A 16,297-nucleotide genomic window follows, 5' to 3' on the forward strand; every position below is an offset into this window, starting at 1 on the left:
CACATAAAAGTTGTGAAACCGCCACTTCCCTGTGAAAGTGCAGATAGTCCCCACGTGGAAGCTACCAAGTTCATGTGGTTGAAATTTTTAACATATACTGTACATGTGAAAAATGGCAGCTCCCATGGCAGTTCCTGGCAAATATATTTGCTCGTCTGCAGCTAATTTAGAAAGTTTTCTAAAATTCCACTGGAATTGAGTGTATCCCAACCTAATTCGAGTCTGTTCTATGTAAAATGGGGCTCCAAATATCCTAAGTTTACATTTCATTATTACCGGTACTTGTTGTGTCAGTAACCTAGAAGAGGTCAAAAAATGCTAACTCCTCCACAAGTAAGTCTCTCTAAGAGATCTTTTTCAACAGGTAATTTGCTTATGTAAATGTTATTTTAGTCAAAAAGTGATAAATTGGTTTTGAGGTGTGGGTTGAATGATTTGTATGGGATGCAACCAAATATGATTCTCATGTACTACTGTAATGTGGAACCATCCAGATTTTCTCTTCCTGTCTTCGCTCTGATGGTTTCTGACTTTTTCTAAGGTGTGATGCCAGCTGCTTAAAATGCGGTGGTCCAGGAGAGAAGAACTGTACAAGCTGTCCAAATGGTTATATTTTAGAGGCAGGTGTCTGCTTGGCTGGAACAGTTTGTAGAGATGGTAAGTCCATTTTTAACTCCATGTGCAACACAAGCTTTTTATATTTTTTAAAATTTGCCTCAAAAGTAGAGTCTCATGGTATTGATTGCAATTTATTTTAATGTATTTGTGATTGCTTGCTATTGTAAAAATTGTTTCAAAAGAGAAAAATGAGCCAAATGAGGGGGGAGAGGCACAAAGACCAATACTGGAAAGCAAAATTACAAAGAAAATAACTGCTCATGAGCAACCATGAAGATATAACTACCATATCTAAATGGAGTTCTTTATTGAATATAATAATTAAAGAGTTCCTGAGGGAATGAAACAGTCAATTTCCCCAGTTGTGTTTCTTACACAAGACCTACTTGCTCAGGAATTAAAAATTACTTCTTTTTTTATGGCTATATTGAGATGTGTACAAGCATCCAAATAAATTTTATTGAAGCAAATCACTAAAGATAAACAAAATCAGTTAGATAAGAATACTGTGTAAATATTTTACAGTGAATAATGAAATTCAGACATGTAAATATGTCATAATGTAATTCTTTAGTATTTGGAAACTGTGTATTTGGTGTCCTCTTTGGTAGCAAAGAAATCCTTAAATTTGGAAGTGAAGGGGGGAGAGATAGGAGAAATTGTAACCACAAAATGGTATATTGTCAGCAGTCTTCAATCAAGACTATAAAAACAAGTTACATAAGCTCAGATACCCTTATGTCGCAACAATTGCTGAATAAAGATTACATAGAGGGTCATTTTCAATATGATGTCTAAATCTGACTTTGGACATTTTGTGAATATGTCCAAAAATTGGGTAGAGAAAGCGGCCATTTTCAAAACCGCAAAACATTTTTGAAAAACAAACATCCAAAAGAAAAATGCACAAAAGAAGCCAGTGGGAGGTAGGAGGGGCCAGCATTTTAGTAGACTGGCCATACAGACATGTTAGCACAGCACCTTAGTGGGCACTGCAATGAATGTCACATAAAGGGTGCCAGGTACACCTCTTACCATAACCTCCTTATGTTGTATGCTGTGCCTTCCAAAACTTACTGTACCCACCTGCCTACCATCCCAATAGCATTTGTGGCTGCAAGTGTCATCTGTAGATCAGTGCAGTAGGTTTTTGGTGGGCATACACTTTCCACCACAAGTGTACTAGTTAGTGCAGGATATGGGCCTGGGTCCACTGTACTGACTACCAGGCTACTCCAGAGACCTGATTGCTGCTCTAACAGGCATGGCCATAGAGAGAGGTATCTACATCTTTGGAGGGTGGGAGGGGGGGTCAGTGACTACTGGGGGAATATGGGAGGACCATGCCTTCAGCCCTTCAGTGGTCAGTTGGGCACCTTTTTGGTACTTACCTGTATTTTTAAAACAGGCCCAGCCCCAAATGTCTAGTGTTGCTCTGGATGTTTTCTAAAATGTTTATTGCTGCAAAACATTTGTCCTAAGCCCACCCAAAACACATCTCTAACACACTGTCATGAAACAGACACACTACTGAAAAACAGTATATAAAACTGTCTAGAAAGTAGGTTTCGAAAATGGTGATTTGGACTTTTTGGCGATCCAAACATCCAAGTGCCACTTTATGACGTCTTTTGGACATTTTTCTGTTTTGGAAAATGAGCCCCATAATAACATAAGAGCTCAAAAGATTCCTCATCTATAACTATAAAGAAGAATTAACTATCATACCTGGCATGGTTTATACATCATATTTTGATGTATATACATCATTACATACATATTTTGATGTACATATTATACAGGGGCTCTTGTTTTTGTTGTGGTGGGTTTTTTTTGGGAGGGGGTTGTTTTTTTGCTGTTTTCACTTAGAAAAGTGGTTTGTACGTCAAGTTTAGACAACAATCTAGTTCTAGACAACATGATCCAAAGTTCATTTTGTGTTGTATACGTAAATATGAAGCTCAGCCTGATAACCTAGAAAGGAACTAGTGGACATCATGATTATTGCCACTAAACCTCTTATTCACAGGCCATAGGAAGCATTGCTTAGGGCATATTAGAATGCCCATAACCAGCCTGAGGGATAACAAGGCTGAGGTGGATTCTGATGGGATTGAAGTCCTGGTAAATAGGGATGAAAAGGAACTTGCTATCTTGAACTGTGTTAACTAAATGAAATCTAGAGCATGTATTGACAAGATTGATTCAAGACGGAGGCTTACTTTCATGTAGACTCAAAATGAAAGCTTTGACTTTTAATTTGAGAAAGATAGACCCACAGGGATTTGCAAGTGATGGACTGATGCCCAGATTCTCTAGTCACCGTGAATTGATGATGGCGCTAAACCAGTTATCCTGATTATCAAAATGGCTCATCGTGATCTTTTCTGTGCTTTCTAGCAGTCTCTGATTGTACTATGCAAATGTAGTACAACAAGGTCATTAATATTAAAATGAGTTCTCTGGGTGATTCTCAAGATATTTACCAGAAGGGTCTGAGCTTTATTTTCCTGTCGGTATCGATGTCCACTCCCTCCTGATGCAGGATCGGGGACCCCCCCATGCTGGAGGACCCCCATGACAACCCCGCACCATGCCAAACCCCAAGTGGTCAAATGGGCTGCCTCCCAACTCTCCCCATACCTTTTTTAGAAAACCGGCAAGAGGGATGCTCACTCCCTCCTTCTGGCAGACCCACCTATTTAAAATGGTGGGCCTTCCCCTCCCTGATGCATCCTGGGATGCACTGGGAGAGGCCTAAGACTGTGATTGGCTCAGGCGCCTAAGGCTCCTCTGAAGGCCACTAGGGGGAGGGGTTTAGGTGCCCGAGCTAATCAGGACCTTAGGCCACTACCAGTGCATCCCAGGATGCACTGGGAAGGGGAAGGCTTGCCATTTTGAAAAGGCAGGTCTACCGGCAAGATGGAGTAAACATCCCTCCTGCTGGTCTTCTAAAAAAGGTATGAGGGGGGTTGAGGGGGAACGGCCTACTAAACCACCAGGGTTTCATCTTAGGGGCTTGGTGCAGTGGGAGTTGTTGGGGGGTGGAGCTTGCTGTCAGGGGTGTCCCTCGGCATGGGAAGTCCCTGACCCTGCAGTAGGAGGGAATGGGCATCTTCCTGTTGAGCTTAAAAAAAAAAGTACCCCGATGTCAGGGGTGTGGAGGGTTTCCAGCATCGGGAGGAGAGTGGGGTTATAGGCACAGCTCTTGTGTGTGTGTGTGTTGTGCATGTACAACAGCAGCACCCATTAAAAAAAATCAGTCCCTGATCTCCCTGTTTGCCGGTTCAGGCAGGGAGAGCAGGAGCTGCTTTTTTTGTTGGTTTGTTTTTGCAGACAGGAGCTGTACTAGCGATTGCTCTTCTGAGCAAGTGCCAGGTACTATTCCTCCCCCTTTACCGGCGATTCTCCACACAAATAGCATGCATGTAATTTGCATGCTATTATGCTGTAAAACAAAAATCACTTCCTCCACAGTATTTTTTTACCATGGTGTCAGAGCTTAGAGAATCTGGCCCTGAATGTTAATAAGTATTAAAGTTCGACTAAATGCTAATGCAAATGCATGAACTGTGAATATATTTCCTTTTCTTTCCCTGCTGCAATTTGTACTGTACCTTTTTGATCCAGATTTAGACTTCTATGTGAAATTTCTGTTTTTTAATTATTCTTTTCTGATCTTTCTTTTTTCCTTTCATAAATGGATACCAATCAATCCTTGTTGGACTGCTATATTCCTTCCTGTTGAACCATGGAAAAAAATGCTGTTGAATGACGGACCCAATTTCCTACTGTCTCCTGCTCCTGTGAATGATCTCTTCCATCAAATCTGCCTTGTTCTGACCAATGAAACCTTCCTCTGTGTCCATCATCCTCTTCAACTCCTTCCCCCTCCTTTCATTTTTTTTTTTGTTTGTTTGATTTAACTCTACCACTATCCTCTGGGAAAGCCACGGAAGAGTCTTGGGCAGAGGGTGGCTTCTGCATGCTAGTGAAAAAGAACAATCTGTGCCAGCGCAAAGTACTCCAGCAACTTTGCTGCAGAACATGCACCCTCAAAGGGTGAAATAGGTTCCCCTAAAGTCCCCCTGCCTTCCTGTAGACTCATAGATTATTTCCTATTATTAATATAATTATTATTATTATTATTATTATTATTAAAAGGCCAATTGCTTCTCTCCTGCTCTTCACCACTTTGGCAGAGGGGAGATGGTGAACTGTTTTGTCGGGACTATAAATGGAACAAAAAAAAAATACAACCAGCCTACCTTTTTATAACTGGGTGTTTTGAGTTAAAACACCTGGGATTGCAGCGTCAGTATTGTGTGACCAAAGCGTTCAAAGCCAAAATAAAGGTTAAAGTAACAAGTCATTTTCTTGTCAACTAAAGGGTATTGTTGCTTTTTTTTTTTTTTTTTGTATACGGTATATATATATATTTTGTTTGAGTTTTTCTTTTTGTTTGGTGGGTCTCTATTTTTTAAATTATGTTTTCTCTCCAAAATGTCTTAAAGATCTGTTTCGTGGATAAAGACATGAGTTTATATGGATTTTTTTTTTTTTTTAAAGCTGCTTGTATTATTAAGTCTTCTATTTTTGCATGCATTTAAATGAATAATTGGGGTGATAATGAGAAAACCAATTCTACTTGGATTCGGGATCACTGATCAGTAAGATAGTAGTCTGCATTTTGCATAACAAGGTCTAAATAAGGACCCATTTACTAAAGCTTAGCATGCATTAATGGAATTAGTGCATGCTATATGCTAAGAAGCCCAATTTATACCTATAGACTTCTTAGCATTTAGCGCACACTAAGCTTTTGTAAAAAGGCCCTTAGGAGGTCTTTTACTAAGACACGCTAGCTGATTTAGCGTGCACTAAATGCTAACTCATCCACAGAATATAATGGACGCGTTAGCATTTAGCGCACGCTAAATCGGCTACCAAGTTTAACAGTTAATGCAGTGCCTTAGCCATCAGCATGGAATAGCGTAAAGAATAGACAGGGACTACACCTAACAGTCAACACAGAGGTGATTGCTGTTTCCTAACACTGAAATTAATATAGTTAATTGTATAGTTAATGCCATCTCAATACATTTAACCAACTACATTGCATTATCCCAGGACAAGCAGGCAGGTATTCTCACATATGGTGACGTCATCCACGGAGCCCGGATGCGGACGCCTCACAAGCAGACTTGCTTGAAGAAACTCGAAGTTTCGAGTCGCCTGCACCGCGCATGCGCGAGTGCCTTCCCGCCCAGCACAGGGTGCATCTCCTCAGTTCTCATTTTTCCGCGAAGCTGAGAAGTCCGTCTTTAACTTCGTTCACTTTTCGCCTTCTCTCGACCGCGGTTTGTGTTGTTTTTTTCACGAATCGGTTTTAGTTTCTTTCTTATATTTTATTTTTTAAAAATATATATATTTTTTTCATTCTTCCGTTTGTTTTCCGGGACGGGCCACTCGGCCGCAGCCCGAGGGCTTCGACTTTGCGGCAGCTATTTTTCTGCCTATGTCCCGGCCTGCTACAGGCTTTAAGAGGTGTAGCAAGTGTCAGCGCGCGATCTCTCTCAAGGACCCTCACAGCCGCTGCCTCAAGTGCCTTGGGCCGAAACATCAACCTAAGTCGTGCCTGCCTTGCCAAACACTTCAGCCTCGTGCTTTCAAGATTCTAGTGGACAAGCTTTTCGAAATGGAGTCTCCTACTGATCCCTCGACTTCGAAAGCATCTTCGGACTCAACTTCCATCAAAGCTCTTTCGGCGCCTCCTGCTTCCACCTCGAGCCTCATCAGACCTTCATCGTTTGCAGCGGCTCTTGCTTCGACGTCACCTGCTGTATCTTCCCCTGTTTCCTCAGGTCAGATAGCTCAGCAGTCGGTTTCACCGGTAGTGATTAAAGTGTCCAAGACTTCTAAGTCGAAACATACTCACACTACCTCGAAGGAACCTCTAGCCAAAGCAGGTAGTCTGGTTTCAGACGCGGATCCATCCTTGCTGGCTTCTTTCCAGACCATTTTAGAGAAGCAGTTTATCCAGTTCCTTACTAACATGGGACCTAAACTGCTTCCTCTTATCCAGCCTGGGCATTCAGCAGACTCCTGCGAGGTCGAGCCGCTTCCTATGCCCCAGTCTGAACTTCCACACTCTTTGCAGGGAGCAGAGTCTCTGCAAGTGTCTGGTCTGCCAGCCAAGCCCAAAAAGCAAGGAGCAGATTCTTTGCGAGTGCATCGACAAGAATCCTCACACTCTAAACAAGGAGCAGAGTCTTTGAGAGTGCATCGAGGTTCCACCACCAAGCCTCTGGAGCTTCGCTCTACAGCCTCTAGCCCTATTCATACTTGGGCATCGGCTGCTTGTGTCTCCGAGACGAAATCTCCTCGATCCTCGAGATCTGGTTCCAGACACAGTTCTCATCACCGTTCGAGGCCTTCATCGAGGCATCCTTCCAGGCATCGTTCTTCTCAGGACAGACCATCTTCCTCGAAGCCTCGATCTACTCCATCCTCGACCAGACCACTGACCCCTCCTTCGATGTCTCTGATGCCGGACCTTGAGGATATTCCGGTTTCGATTGCCTCGTCCAAGTCACCAGGCTTCTTTGATGCTTTTTTCCATGCCGAAGTTTCTTCTTCGACACAGGCTGCCTCGACATCCTCGAGTCCCTCTCGAGGCAAAGCATTGGCAGATCAGCTATCTTTCTCATCTTTCCTGCGACAGATGGCTGTAGACTTGAATGTTCAATTGGACACTGGCTCCAAATATTCTAAAGAGTATCTAGAAGACATGCATCTTCCTCACCCTCCGGCAGAGTGTCTTAAGCTTCCACTTCATAAGCTTTTGAATCAGACTTTTGCTCGATGCATGGAGACACCTTTTTCCATACCAGCAGTTCCAGGGAAACAGGACTCGAGGTATAAAACTGTGCACCGCAAAGGGTTTGACAACTCACAGTTATCTCATCAATCCCTGCTGGTTGAATCATCCTTGAAGAGATCCCATCCTTCCAAGGTCTATGCCACAGTTCCTCCTGGACGGGAAGGAAAAACTATGGACAAGTTTGGACGTCGCATCTACCAGAATGCTATGATATACTCTAAAGTCCTCAATTATAATTTTTATTTCATAACTTATTTTTAATTTCTTCTTTCTCTTCTACCAAAGTTTTTGGCTTATTTGGATAACCCAATGCATTTTGAGTTTCAAGAAGTCATTGCTTCTTTCTCTCAATTACATCTGCATCTCCTCCAATCATCTTATGATGCCTTCGAATTATCTGCCAGAGCGGCTGCTTGCTCTGTGGCCATGCGTTGTCTTGCCTGGCTTCGTACCATTAACATGGACCCTAACATTCAAGACCACTTAGCTAACATTCCTTGTCAGGGCAATGACCTCTTTGATGAATCCATCGAGGCAGCTACCAAAAAATTATCTGACCATGAAAAATCATTTGCTTCAATAGTCAGACCTAAATCGAAGCCAGCTCCTGCCAAGCCTGCACACCCTGCTGTTATCTGTGAAAGGCGTTTTGCTCTGAAGCCGGCTCCTTATACTCGCCCTCCTCTGATAAAACAGCAACTTCAGAAGCAACAGAAACCTCACCCTACTGCTGCACCTAAGGCTTTTCAGCCTTTTTGACTGTTTACAACAGAGCATAACCTCCACCGTTCTGTCTCTGTCTCTTTTTCCCCCTATAGGAGGTCGTCTCCATCATTTTTACAACCAATGGACGTTAATTACATCCAATCTCTGGGTGCTTACCATCATCAGGGAATGATACTCTCTTCATTTCACTCAGATTCCACCAGAGCTTCCGCCAAGAGAGTATCCTTCCAATCCATCCCAGACCGCCCTTCTTCTTCAGGAAGCTCAAGCTCTGCTTCATCTCCATGACATCGAATCAGTTCCCTTGGAACAGCAGAACAGGGGTTTTTACTCCCGTTACTTCCTTGTTCTGTAGAAGACGGGCGATCTGCGATCCATTCTGCATCTCAGGGATCTCAACAAATTTCTAGTCAAAGAAAAGTTTTGCATGTTGTCCCTGGCATCCCTTTATCCCCTTCTCGAACAGAACGACTGGTTATGCTCTCTGGATCTCAAGGAGGCCTACACTCATATTCCCATTCATCCGGCCTCCCGTCAATACTTCAGATTTCGGGTGGGGAATCTGCATTATCAATACAGAGTACTACCCTTCGGCCTTGCCTCGTCTCCCAGAGTGTTCACCAAGTGCCTGGTAGTGGTAGTAGCAGCAGCTCTCAGGAATCATGGTCTTCAGGTATTTCCTTACCTCGACGACTGGCTCATCAAAGATTCCACATCTCAAGGGGTTGTTGTAGCGACCCAATGGACTACCTGGTTCCTCCAGAGTTTGGGATTCGAAATCAACTTTCCCAAATCTCAACTTCAGCCCTCACAGAATCTACAATTCATAGGAGCTGTTCTGGACACTGTCCAACTCAGAGCATTCCTTCCACAACAACGTCTGGAAGCTCTTCTTTAACTCTGTCACACAGTGTCTTCCCGCTCTTCCATCTCAGCCAGACACATGATGGTCTTCTGGGTCACATGGCCTCCACAGTACACGTGACTCCTTTTGCCAAACTTCACCTCAGAATTCCAATGGACCCTAGCATCTCAATGGATGCAGGTTTCCGATCCTCTTTCTCGACACATCACAGTAACTCCTTCTTTGAAGCAGTCTCTCCGTTGGTGGATTCTCTCTTCCAATCTTTCCAGAGGCTTGCTTTTTCAAATGCCCCCTCATCAGAAGGTCCTTACGACAGACTCTTTGACCTACGCTTGGGGCACTCATCTTGACGGTCTCCGTACTCAAGGCCTCTGGACCAGTACGGATCGTCAGTGTCATATAAATCAGTTGGAACTCAGAGCAATCCTCAGAGCTCTCCATGCTTTTCAACAACTACTTCACGACACAGTAGTCCTCATTCGCACGGACAACCAAGTCGCCAGGTATTATGTCAAACAGGGAGGGACAGGGTCTGCCTCCCTTTGTCAAGAAGCTCTGGCGGTTTGGGACTGGGCAATCCGCCACAACACCTTCCTCAAAGCTGTCTACATTCAAGGGGCAAAGAATTGCTTGGCGTACAACTTGAGTCGTCTTCTGTAACCTCACGAATGGACTCTCCATTCCTCGCCTCTTCATCACATTTTTTCCCAGTGGGGAATGCCACAGATAGACCTCTTTGCAGCTCCCCACAACTACAAACTGCCTCATTTCTGCTCCAGGATATACTCTCCTCACTGCCTCGAGACAGAGGCTTTTCTTTTGGAATGGACAAATCTTTTCCTCTACGCTTTTCCTCCATTTCCTCTCATTCTCAAGACTCTGTTCAAGTTGAAGAATGATCATGCCACCATGATTCTAATCGCTCCTCGGTGGCCGAGACAACCCTGGTATTCCCTTCTACTTCAACTCAGCAGCAGGGAGCCATACCTTCTACCAGTTTTTCCTTCTCTGCTTACACAGAGTCAAGGATCTCTGCTTCATCCCAACCTGCAGTCTCTACACCTGACAGCCTGGTACCTCTCAACATAACCCTTCTTCAGTTTTCTCAATCTGTAAGAGACGTTTTAGAAGCTTCTAGAAAACTTACCACTAGACAATGCTATCACCAAAAATGGACTAGATTTTCTCCATGGTGTTTTTCTCATCATAAGGAGCCTCAGCTTTCCTCCTTATCTTCTGTTTTGGATTATCTTTTGTACTTATCCAATTCTGGCCTCAAGTCTACTTCTATACGAGTTCATCTCAGTGCAATTGCGGCCAAGGGATAGGGTCACTAAGGTATAGACTTGAAAGAGCGGGTCAGTAGAGTGGAAGTATAATTACAAGGGGGTCATTAGACTTAATAGGGAGGGTCAATAGGGTGGGCAGACTTGATGGGCTGTAGCCCTTATCTGCCGTCAATTTTCTATGTTTCTATGTTTCTTTTCATCAGCCTATTGAAGGGAAACCTCTCTCTGCTCATCCAGTGGTTTCCAGATTCATGAAAGGACTTTTCAATGTCAAACCTCTTCTCAAACCGCCTCCTGTGGTTTTAGACCTCAATGTTGTCCTTACTCAACTCGTGAAGCCTCCATTTGAACCAATTGATAAGGCTCATCTGAAGTATCTCACTTGGAAAGTGGTGTTTCTCATTGCCCTCACTTCTGCTCAACGAGTCAGTGAGATGCAAGCTTTGGTTACTGACCCACCATTCATTGTGTTCCATCAAGACATAGTGGTTCATCGTACTCATCCTAAATTCCTACCTAAAGTGGTCTCAGAATTTCATCTCAACCAATCCATCGTACTTCCAGTGTTTTTTCCAAAGCCTCATTCTCACCCTGGAGAATCAGCTCTTCATACTCTGGACTGTAAATGTGCTTTGGCCTTTTACTTGGAACACACAAAACCACACAGAACTGCTCCTCAACTTTTTGTCTCCTTCGATCCAAATAAGTTGGGACATCCTATTTCTAAGCGTACCATCTCCAACTAGATGGCGGCTTGTATCTCGTTCTGCTTGCCCAGGCTGGATTACCCCTTCACAGTAAAGTCACAGCCCATAAAGTCAGGGCAATGGCAGCTTCAGTAGCTTTCCTCAGATCAACACCTATTGAGAAAATTTGCAAGGCTGCTACTTGGTCCTCGGTTCATACCTTCACTTCTCACTATTGTCTGCATACTTTCTCCAGACGGGATGGACAGTTTGGCCAAACAGTATTACAAAATTTATTCTCCTAAATTGTCAACACTCCCACCATCCCATTCTGGTTAGCTTGGAGGTCACCCATATGTGAGAATACCTGCCTGCTTGTCCTGGGATAAAGCACAGTTACTTACCGTAACAGGTGTTATCCAGGGACAGCAGGCAGCTATTCTCACAACCCACTCACCTCCCCTTGTTGGCTTCTCTGCTAGCTATCTGAACTGAGGAGACGCGCCCTGTGCTGGGCGGGAAGGCACTCGCGCATGCGGGTGACTCGAAACTTCGAGTTTCTTCAAGCAAGTCTGCTTGTGAGGCGTCCGCATCCGGGCTCCGTGGATGATGTCACCCATATGTGAGAATAGCTGCCTGCTGTCCCTGGATAACATCTGTTACGGTAAGTAACTGTGCTTTTTCTACAGTGCAATTATCATGTAATAAATAATTTTGTGTTAACCGTATAGGAAGACTCTGGGAATGTCCCCAACTTTTAACATAGAGGTTTTGCAGTTACTACTCTAACCCTCCTCCCCCACTTTACAAAACCGTAGTACTTTTTTTAGCACTGGCCACAATGGTACCAGCTCTGGCGCTCATAGGAATTCTATGAGAATCAAAGCTGTTCCTGCTGTGGCTGGCACTAAAAAACGCACGCTGTTACCGCCGTGGCTGGCGCTAAAAACCGCACTACGGTTTTGTTAAAAAAAGGGGGGGGGTAATTGTGGCAAAACTTAAACGGTAACTGAAAAACCTTATTTCAGGTTAGAATTAGGGCCCTTTATCTAAGTTTGTGCTATGGCAGTATGTTTTTCTCTTTTTTTTATTTTTAAAATGTATGATGAGGGATGAATATGCTTCTTTTGTTTGCTTGGGGGGGAGGGGAAGATATTCATATTTTTGTTGTTTTCTGAATCACACGTACATTCTTTATTGTCCACAATATTTGTTTTCTAGATCATTGTCTAAGATGTAAGCTAAACAGATGCCTTCAGATTCATGTAGGATGGGTTATGCTAGTTCTGTGGACCTACAGTCCTACTTAGCATGAAGAGGGCTCAGAACTCCAAATCCATAGATAGAATCAGGCAAAGCATGTAACCCCTCTGTTCAAGGAATTGCATCAGCTCCCAGTATATCTCAGAATTCAATTCAAGTGCATTTGTATTGCATTTAAGATCTTATTTGACATTTTCATCACTTTGATTCCTTTAGACTGGAATGTTCATAGATCTCATCTTGCCAGAAGTTCTCAAAAATTGAAACTTACATTTCCTTCTCTCAGTGGTAAAAAAAGAACCTTCAAGAAATTTAGTCATTCTTTTGCTTTTAAATTAACCAAATTCTGGAATGCTTTACCGCTTACATTAAGAAGTTTAGGTTCTTTTGCTTTATTCCAGAAAGCTCTGAAAACCTTTTTGTTTGCTAAACATTTTGGAAACTAACTATTCTAGTCTACTTTCCTTGTCAAGTTTATGTATTATGTATTAAATTACTGTAAACTGAGTTGAGCTCCTTTTGTTTGAAGACCCGGTCTATAAAACTAAGTTTTAGTTTAGTTTTAGTTTAGACTGTTCCCAATCACCTGTAGCCATCTGCTGCTGTAAACCTCATTAACTGATTAGTATGTTTAACAATTTTTGGTTGAAATTCATAAGATTATAATTGAATTTGTTTTGGGGGGCTTTTTGTTTTGTTTTTTTGGAAGGAGAATGGCAGTTCAGAGAAAATGCATTTTTAACTTATTTCTATTCACCCAGCAGGTCATGTATTTTTTGGGACTGAGTTAGTAAGAATCTTTTCCCCATTTTATGTCATTGAGGAGGAAAAAGTTTAGGGGTCCTTTTATTAAGCCATGGCAAAAATGTCCCTAGTGCACCCCATAGTGTCAAAAGTCCGACTCCCACTCTAGCCTTGTGCCAGTTAAAGCACGCAGAAATACCCCTATTAAGCTGGTTAGAGCTGATCAATGTGATTCTGACTGGCATAATCAAGAATCCAGTCACCATCCAGTCACTATGCTGAGCCTACAGGCAGAACACTGCCTTCATTCCACATAAAGCACAGCCAGGTAAAACAGGGCTCTGCCCCTTTAAGTTCTACCATCTTGAAATTGCTGGCTAAACAGGCAGAGAGGCAGTCAGAGCAAAGCCGTGACCATCTCCCACACAGGGCTGGGTGAGGCTCCACAGCCCAGGAAGATTGGAAGTCTCACTGGAAAAGGCAGCCCAGAGAAGCTCCCATGCAGGAGTAGCCTCTGCAGTCCCAACAGCCAGAGGACATTGAAAAACTGTTGCCTGAAGAAGGAAATGAGCTAGTAGAGGAAAATGCACCAGAGGCCATAGAATTGGGTGTCTTATCTGAACAAACACTTTTGAGGATATGGAAGTGAGTTAAAACTGCTTGGTTGCCTTTGCCAAGGGGTTTTTTTTCCCTGAGCAAACGTTTTGCTTTTTAAACTTTCCAGTGAGATGAATCTTTTTTTTTCTGGATGTTTTTTGTTCTTTCAAAATGGCTGCCGCTGCAGGCAGAAGCACTACTGGAGTTAAACAGGCTTAAGAACTGTGTTCTCCTGAAAAGTTAAAGCCTTTAATGTATGCAAGAACTGTAGAGATTGGGGGCTTGAGTTTGCCTGACATCATTGGAGTGGGTCTTGAGGGTTGCATTTTGAAGTGCTTTTTAAAGTGCCTATTTTTGGAGACTCACCAATCTCTCTCTCCTAATGTAATCAGAGGAGAGGGGCTTTGTAGTACCTTGAGGCTAACCTGTTAATTTTTGTGTCTTGGTTGGATTAAGGACTGTAAGAACTGGGCTGATGGACTCTTGGTTTTTCTTTTTGGATTTATTTTTTTTTGTGTGTGAAAATAGTTTAAACTTACCAGGACATTTGGGGTAAGGATTCTGTGATTGGCCTGCTCAGCTGGGCCAGGAAAACCTTGTGGGTTTTTTGTTGTCAAAATATGACCTGCTTTATTTTCCTAACAATCTTGAAGGGGCAATAAAGGAACCTATGGAAAGCTTTCCTGTTTTCTGTTTTGTGCCATTCTGACCATTGCATTTTATGGTAAGCCCACCTGTACAGGTCTTCCTCCCATTTGTGGAAGCACGCCAGGGCCTATTTTGTTACCGTGTGCCGGTCCCTGCTATAATCCAAGGATGGCCATGCTATAATAGATAGGTCTTACCTGCACGCTAAGGCCATGTGTGCCTCGGCCAGAAAGTGGCACATTTCACCATTTTCCAAATGAATAGCCATGCACTAATTTTGTCATTCAAAAAATTACTGCGTGAGCCCCTATTGCTACCTATTTTATAGGTGGTAAGGACCCCAACACTAATCAATTGGCATGCGGCAATACTTCACACACTGACTGATTAGTGCTGTTGTGCCCATAGTCCATGCCCTAACATGACCTCTTAGAGGAAAATTTTAAAAAAATTAAATTAAAAAATTTTTTTTAAAGGCAAATTTACCACAGAACGCCAGCACACGTTCCATGGTAAGCCTTTTTAATATGCAGTAAGCATATGCTAGTGCTTACCAGAATTTAGTAAAAGAACTCCTTACTGAATTAGGCTCTCTAGGCAAATTGTCAGGCATTTGCTGAGACTTTAAAAGAACTAGAATAGCGAGTATGTGAATGGAAAGAAGATCACGAGGAATAGTTTTCTGCAAAACCAACAACCCAAAGGATATAAAAATGGGCTCAGTTCTTTTACAAATGTTGATAAATATAATTCTAGTGCAATGTGTCTAGTGGTCATGAGTACTAGGGTTTTGCATCTGAACCCACAAGTTGCTTGCAGAATGCTGTCAATCATCGTTTGAACTCCACCTCCTTCCCAGGGAGCTGCTCCTGCCTCCTTAGTTCTTTTCTGCAAGGAAGTTGCTCAAAAGTGTTTCTACTCTGCGATTTTATTATTTTCAGATATTTTTTTCTAAATGTTCGGTCAAAGGCTCAGTTCCCACATGTTGGGACCTCTGTCTTGGAGAAGACACAGACTCACACTGCAGGATCAGCCCTCAGGGACACTTAGCCAGCCAGCCAGCATACTTTTGTATTTTTTGAGCTCAGAGACCCTGCATAGCTGCTCATATCCTTGATTTATCATGAGCTTGAGCACAGGCTGTTTGGTTCCTTCCCAGCTTGGCCAGGATTAATACTGGGCCAGCTGCGTTGTCTCACCCCCTCCCCTCCTTTGCAGAGCAAGGTTTTCCAGGGATTGAGGCTCAGTCCAACCTCGATACGACTGGCAGCCCAAAGATAAAGTTCATCCAGCAAATCTTTGAACCAGAGTTCTTCTCCGTTTATCACAGCTGCATTTTTTATCTGAAACAAGCAGGCACATGTCACAGTGAGTAAAGCTATTATAGCCTATGGGGAAAATCAGGGGTTCTTCAAAGTGACTTTTGATGGTTTCTTCAGCCAGAGCCAAGGTCCCCCACCTCTAAAACCCCTTTCCCTGCATTTTTTTGTACTTCAGGAAAGTTCCCACGTGACATTTGTAACCTGAATTTACTGGCAGCAGCCATCTTGGATTTTAAACAGTCTTTTATTCTAAAGCTTCCATCTGTCTTAAAACCCCTTGAATTTACTTACAATTGACAGGGATGGACCCCTCAGGCCTTCCTACCAGGTCTCAAACAGATTATTCCATTTCTATCTCTGGTTCAGTTTTTTCAAAAGGCTTAGGACAATTCAAACAAAGAGGGAGAGGGGAAAAAGGACAGAGATCACAAAAAGGCACAGCATCAGTAGATTCAATGGCATCACAAGAAAATGCAAGTGGGTTGACTGAATCCATGGTATTTACTGTATTTTTTCGCTCCATAAGACTCACCTGACCATAAGACGCACCCTAGATTTAGAGGAGGAAAACAAGAAAAAAACCATTCTGAACCAAATTCTCTCTGCCAGGCTCTGCACCCAATCCCACACTATTGCCAGGCTCTGCACCCTGTCCC

General features: G+C 43.0%; 1 protein-coding gene across 3 annotated transcripts in view; it reads left to right on the plus strand.

The window, feature by feature from the left end:
* Window positions 1-16,297, plus strand: part of PCSK5 (proprotein convertase subtilisin/kexin type 5) — a 767,735-nt gene that overhangs the window by 566,042 nt on the left and 185,396 nt on the right. For 2 of the 3 annotated variants that reach the window (XM_033926861.1, XM_033926868.1), the window contains exon 20: window positions 542-657. In XM_033926861.1, coding sequence (XP_033782752.1) covers window positions 542-657 — 116 coding nt within the window. Of the gene's footprint in view, window positions 1-541; window positions 658-4,568; window positions 4,922-16,297 lie in introns of those variants that run through there. The other variant, XM_033926878.1, reaches the window with a different exon arrangement.

This window comes from Geotrypetes seraphini, chromosome 1 (assembly GCF_902459505.1).
Source record: "Geotrypetes seraphini chromosome 1, aGeoSer1.1, whole genome shotgun sequence".
Lineage (NCBI taxonomy): Eukaryota > Metazoa > Chordata > Amphibia > Gymnophiona > Dermophiidae > Geotrypetes > Geotrypetes seraphini.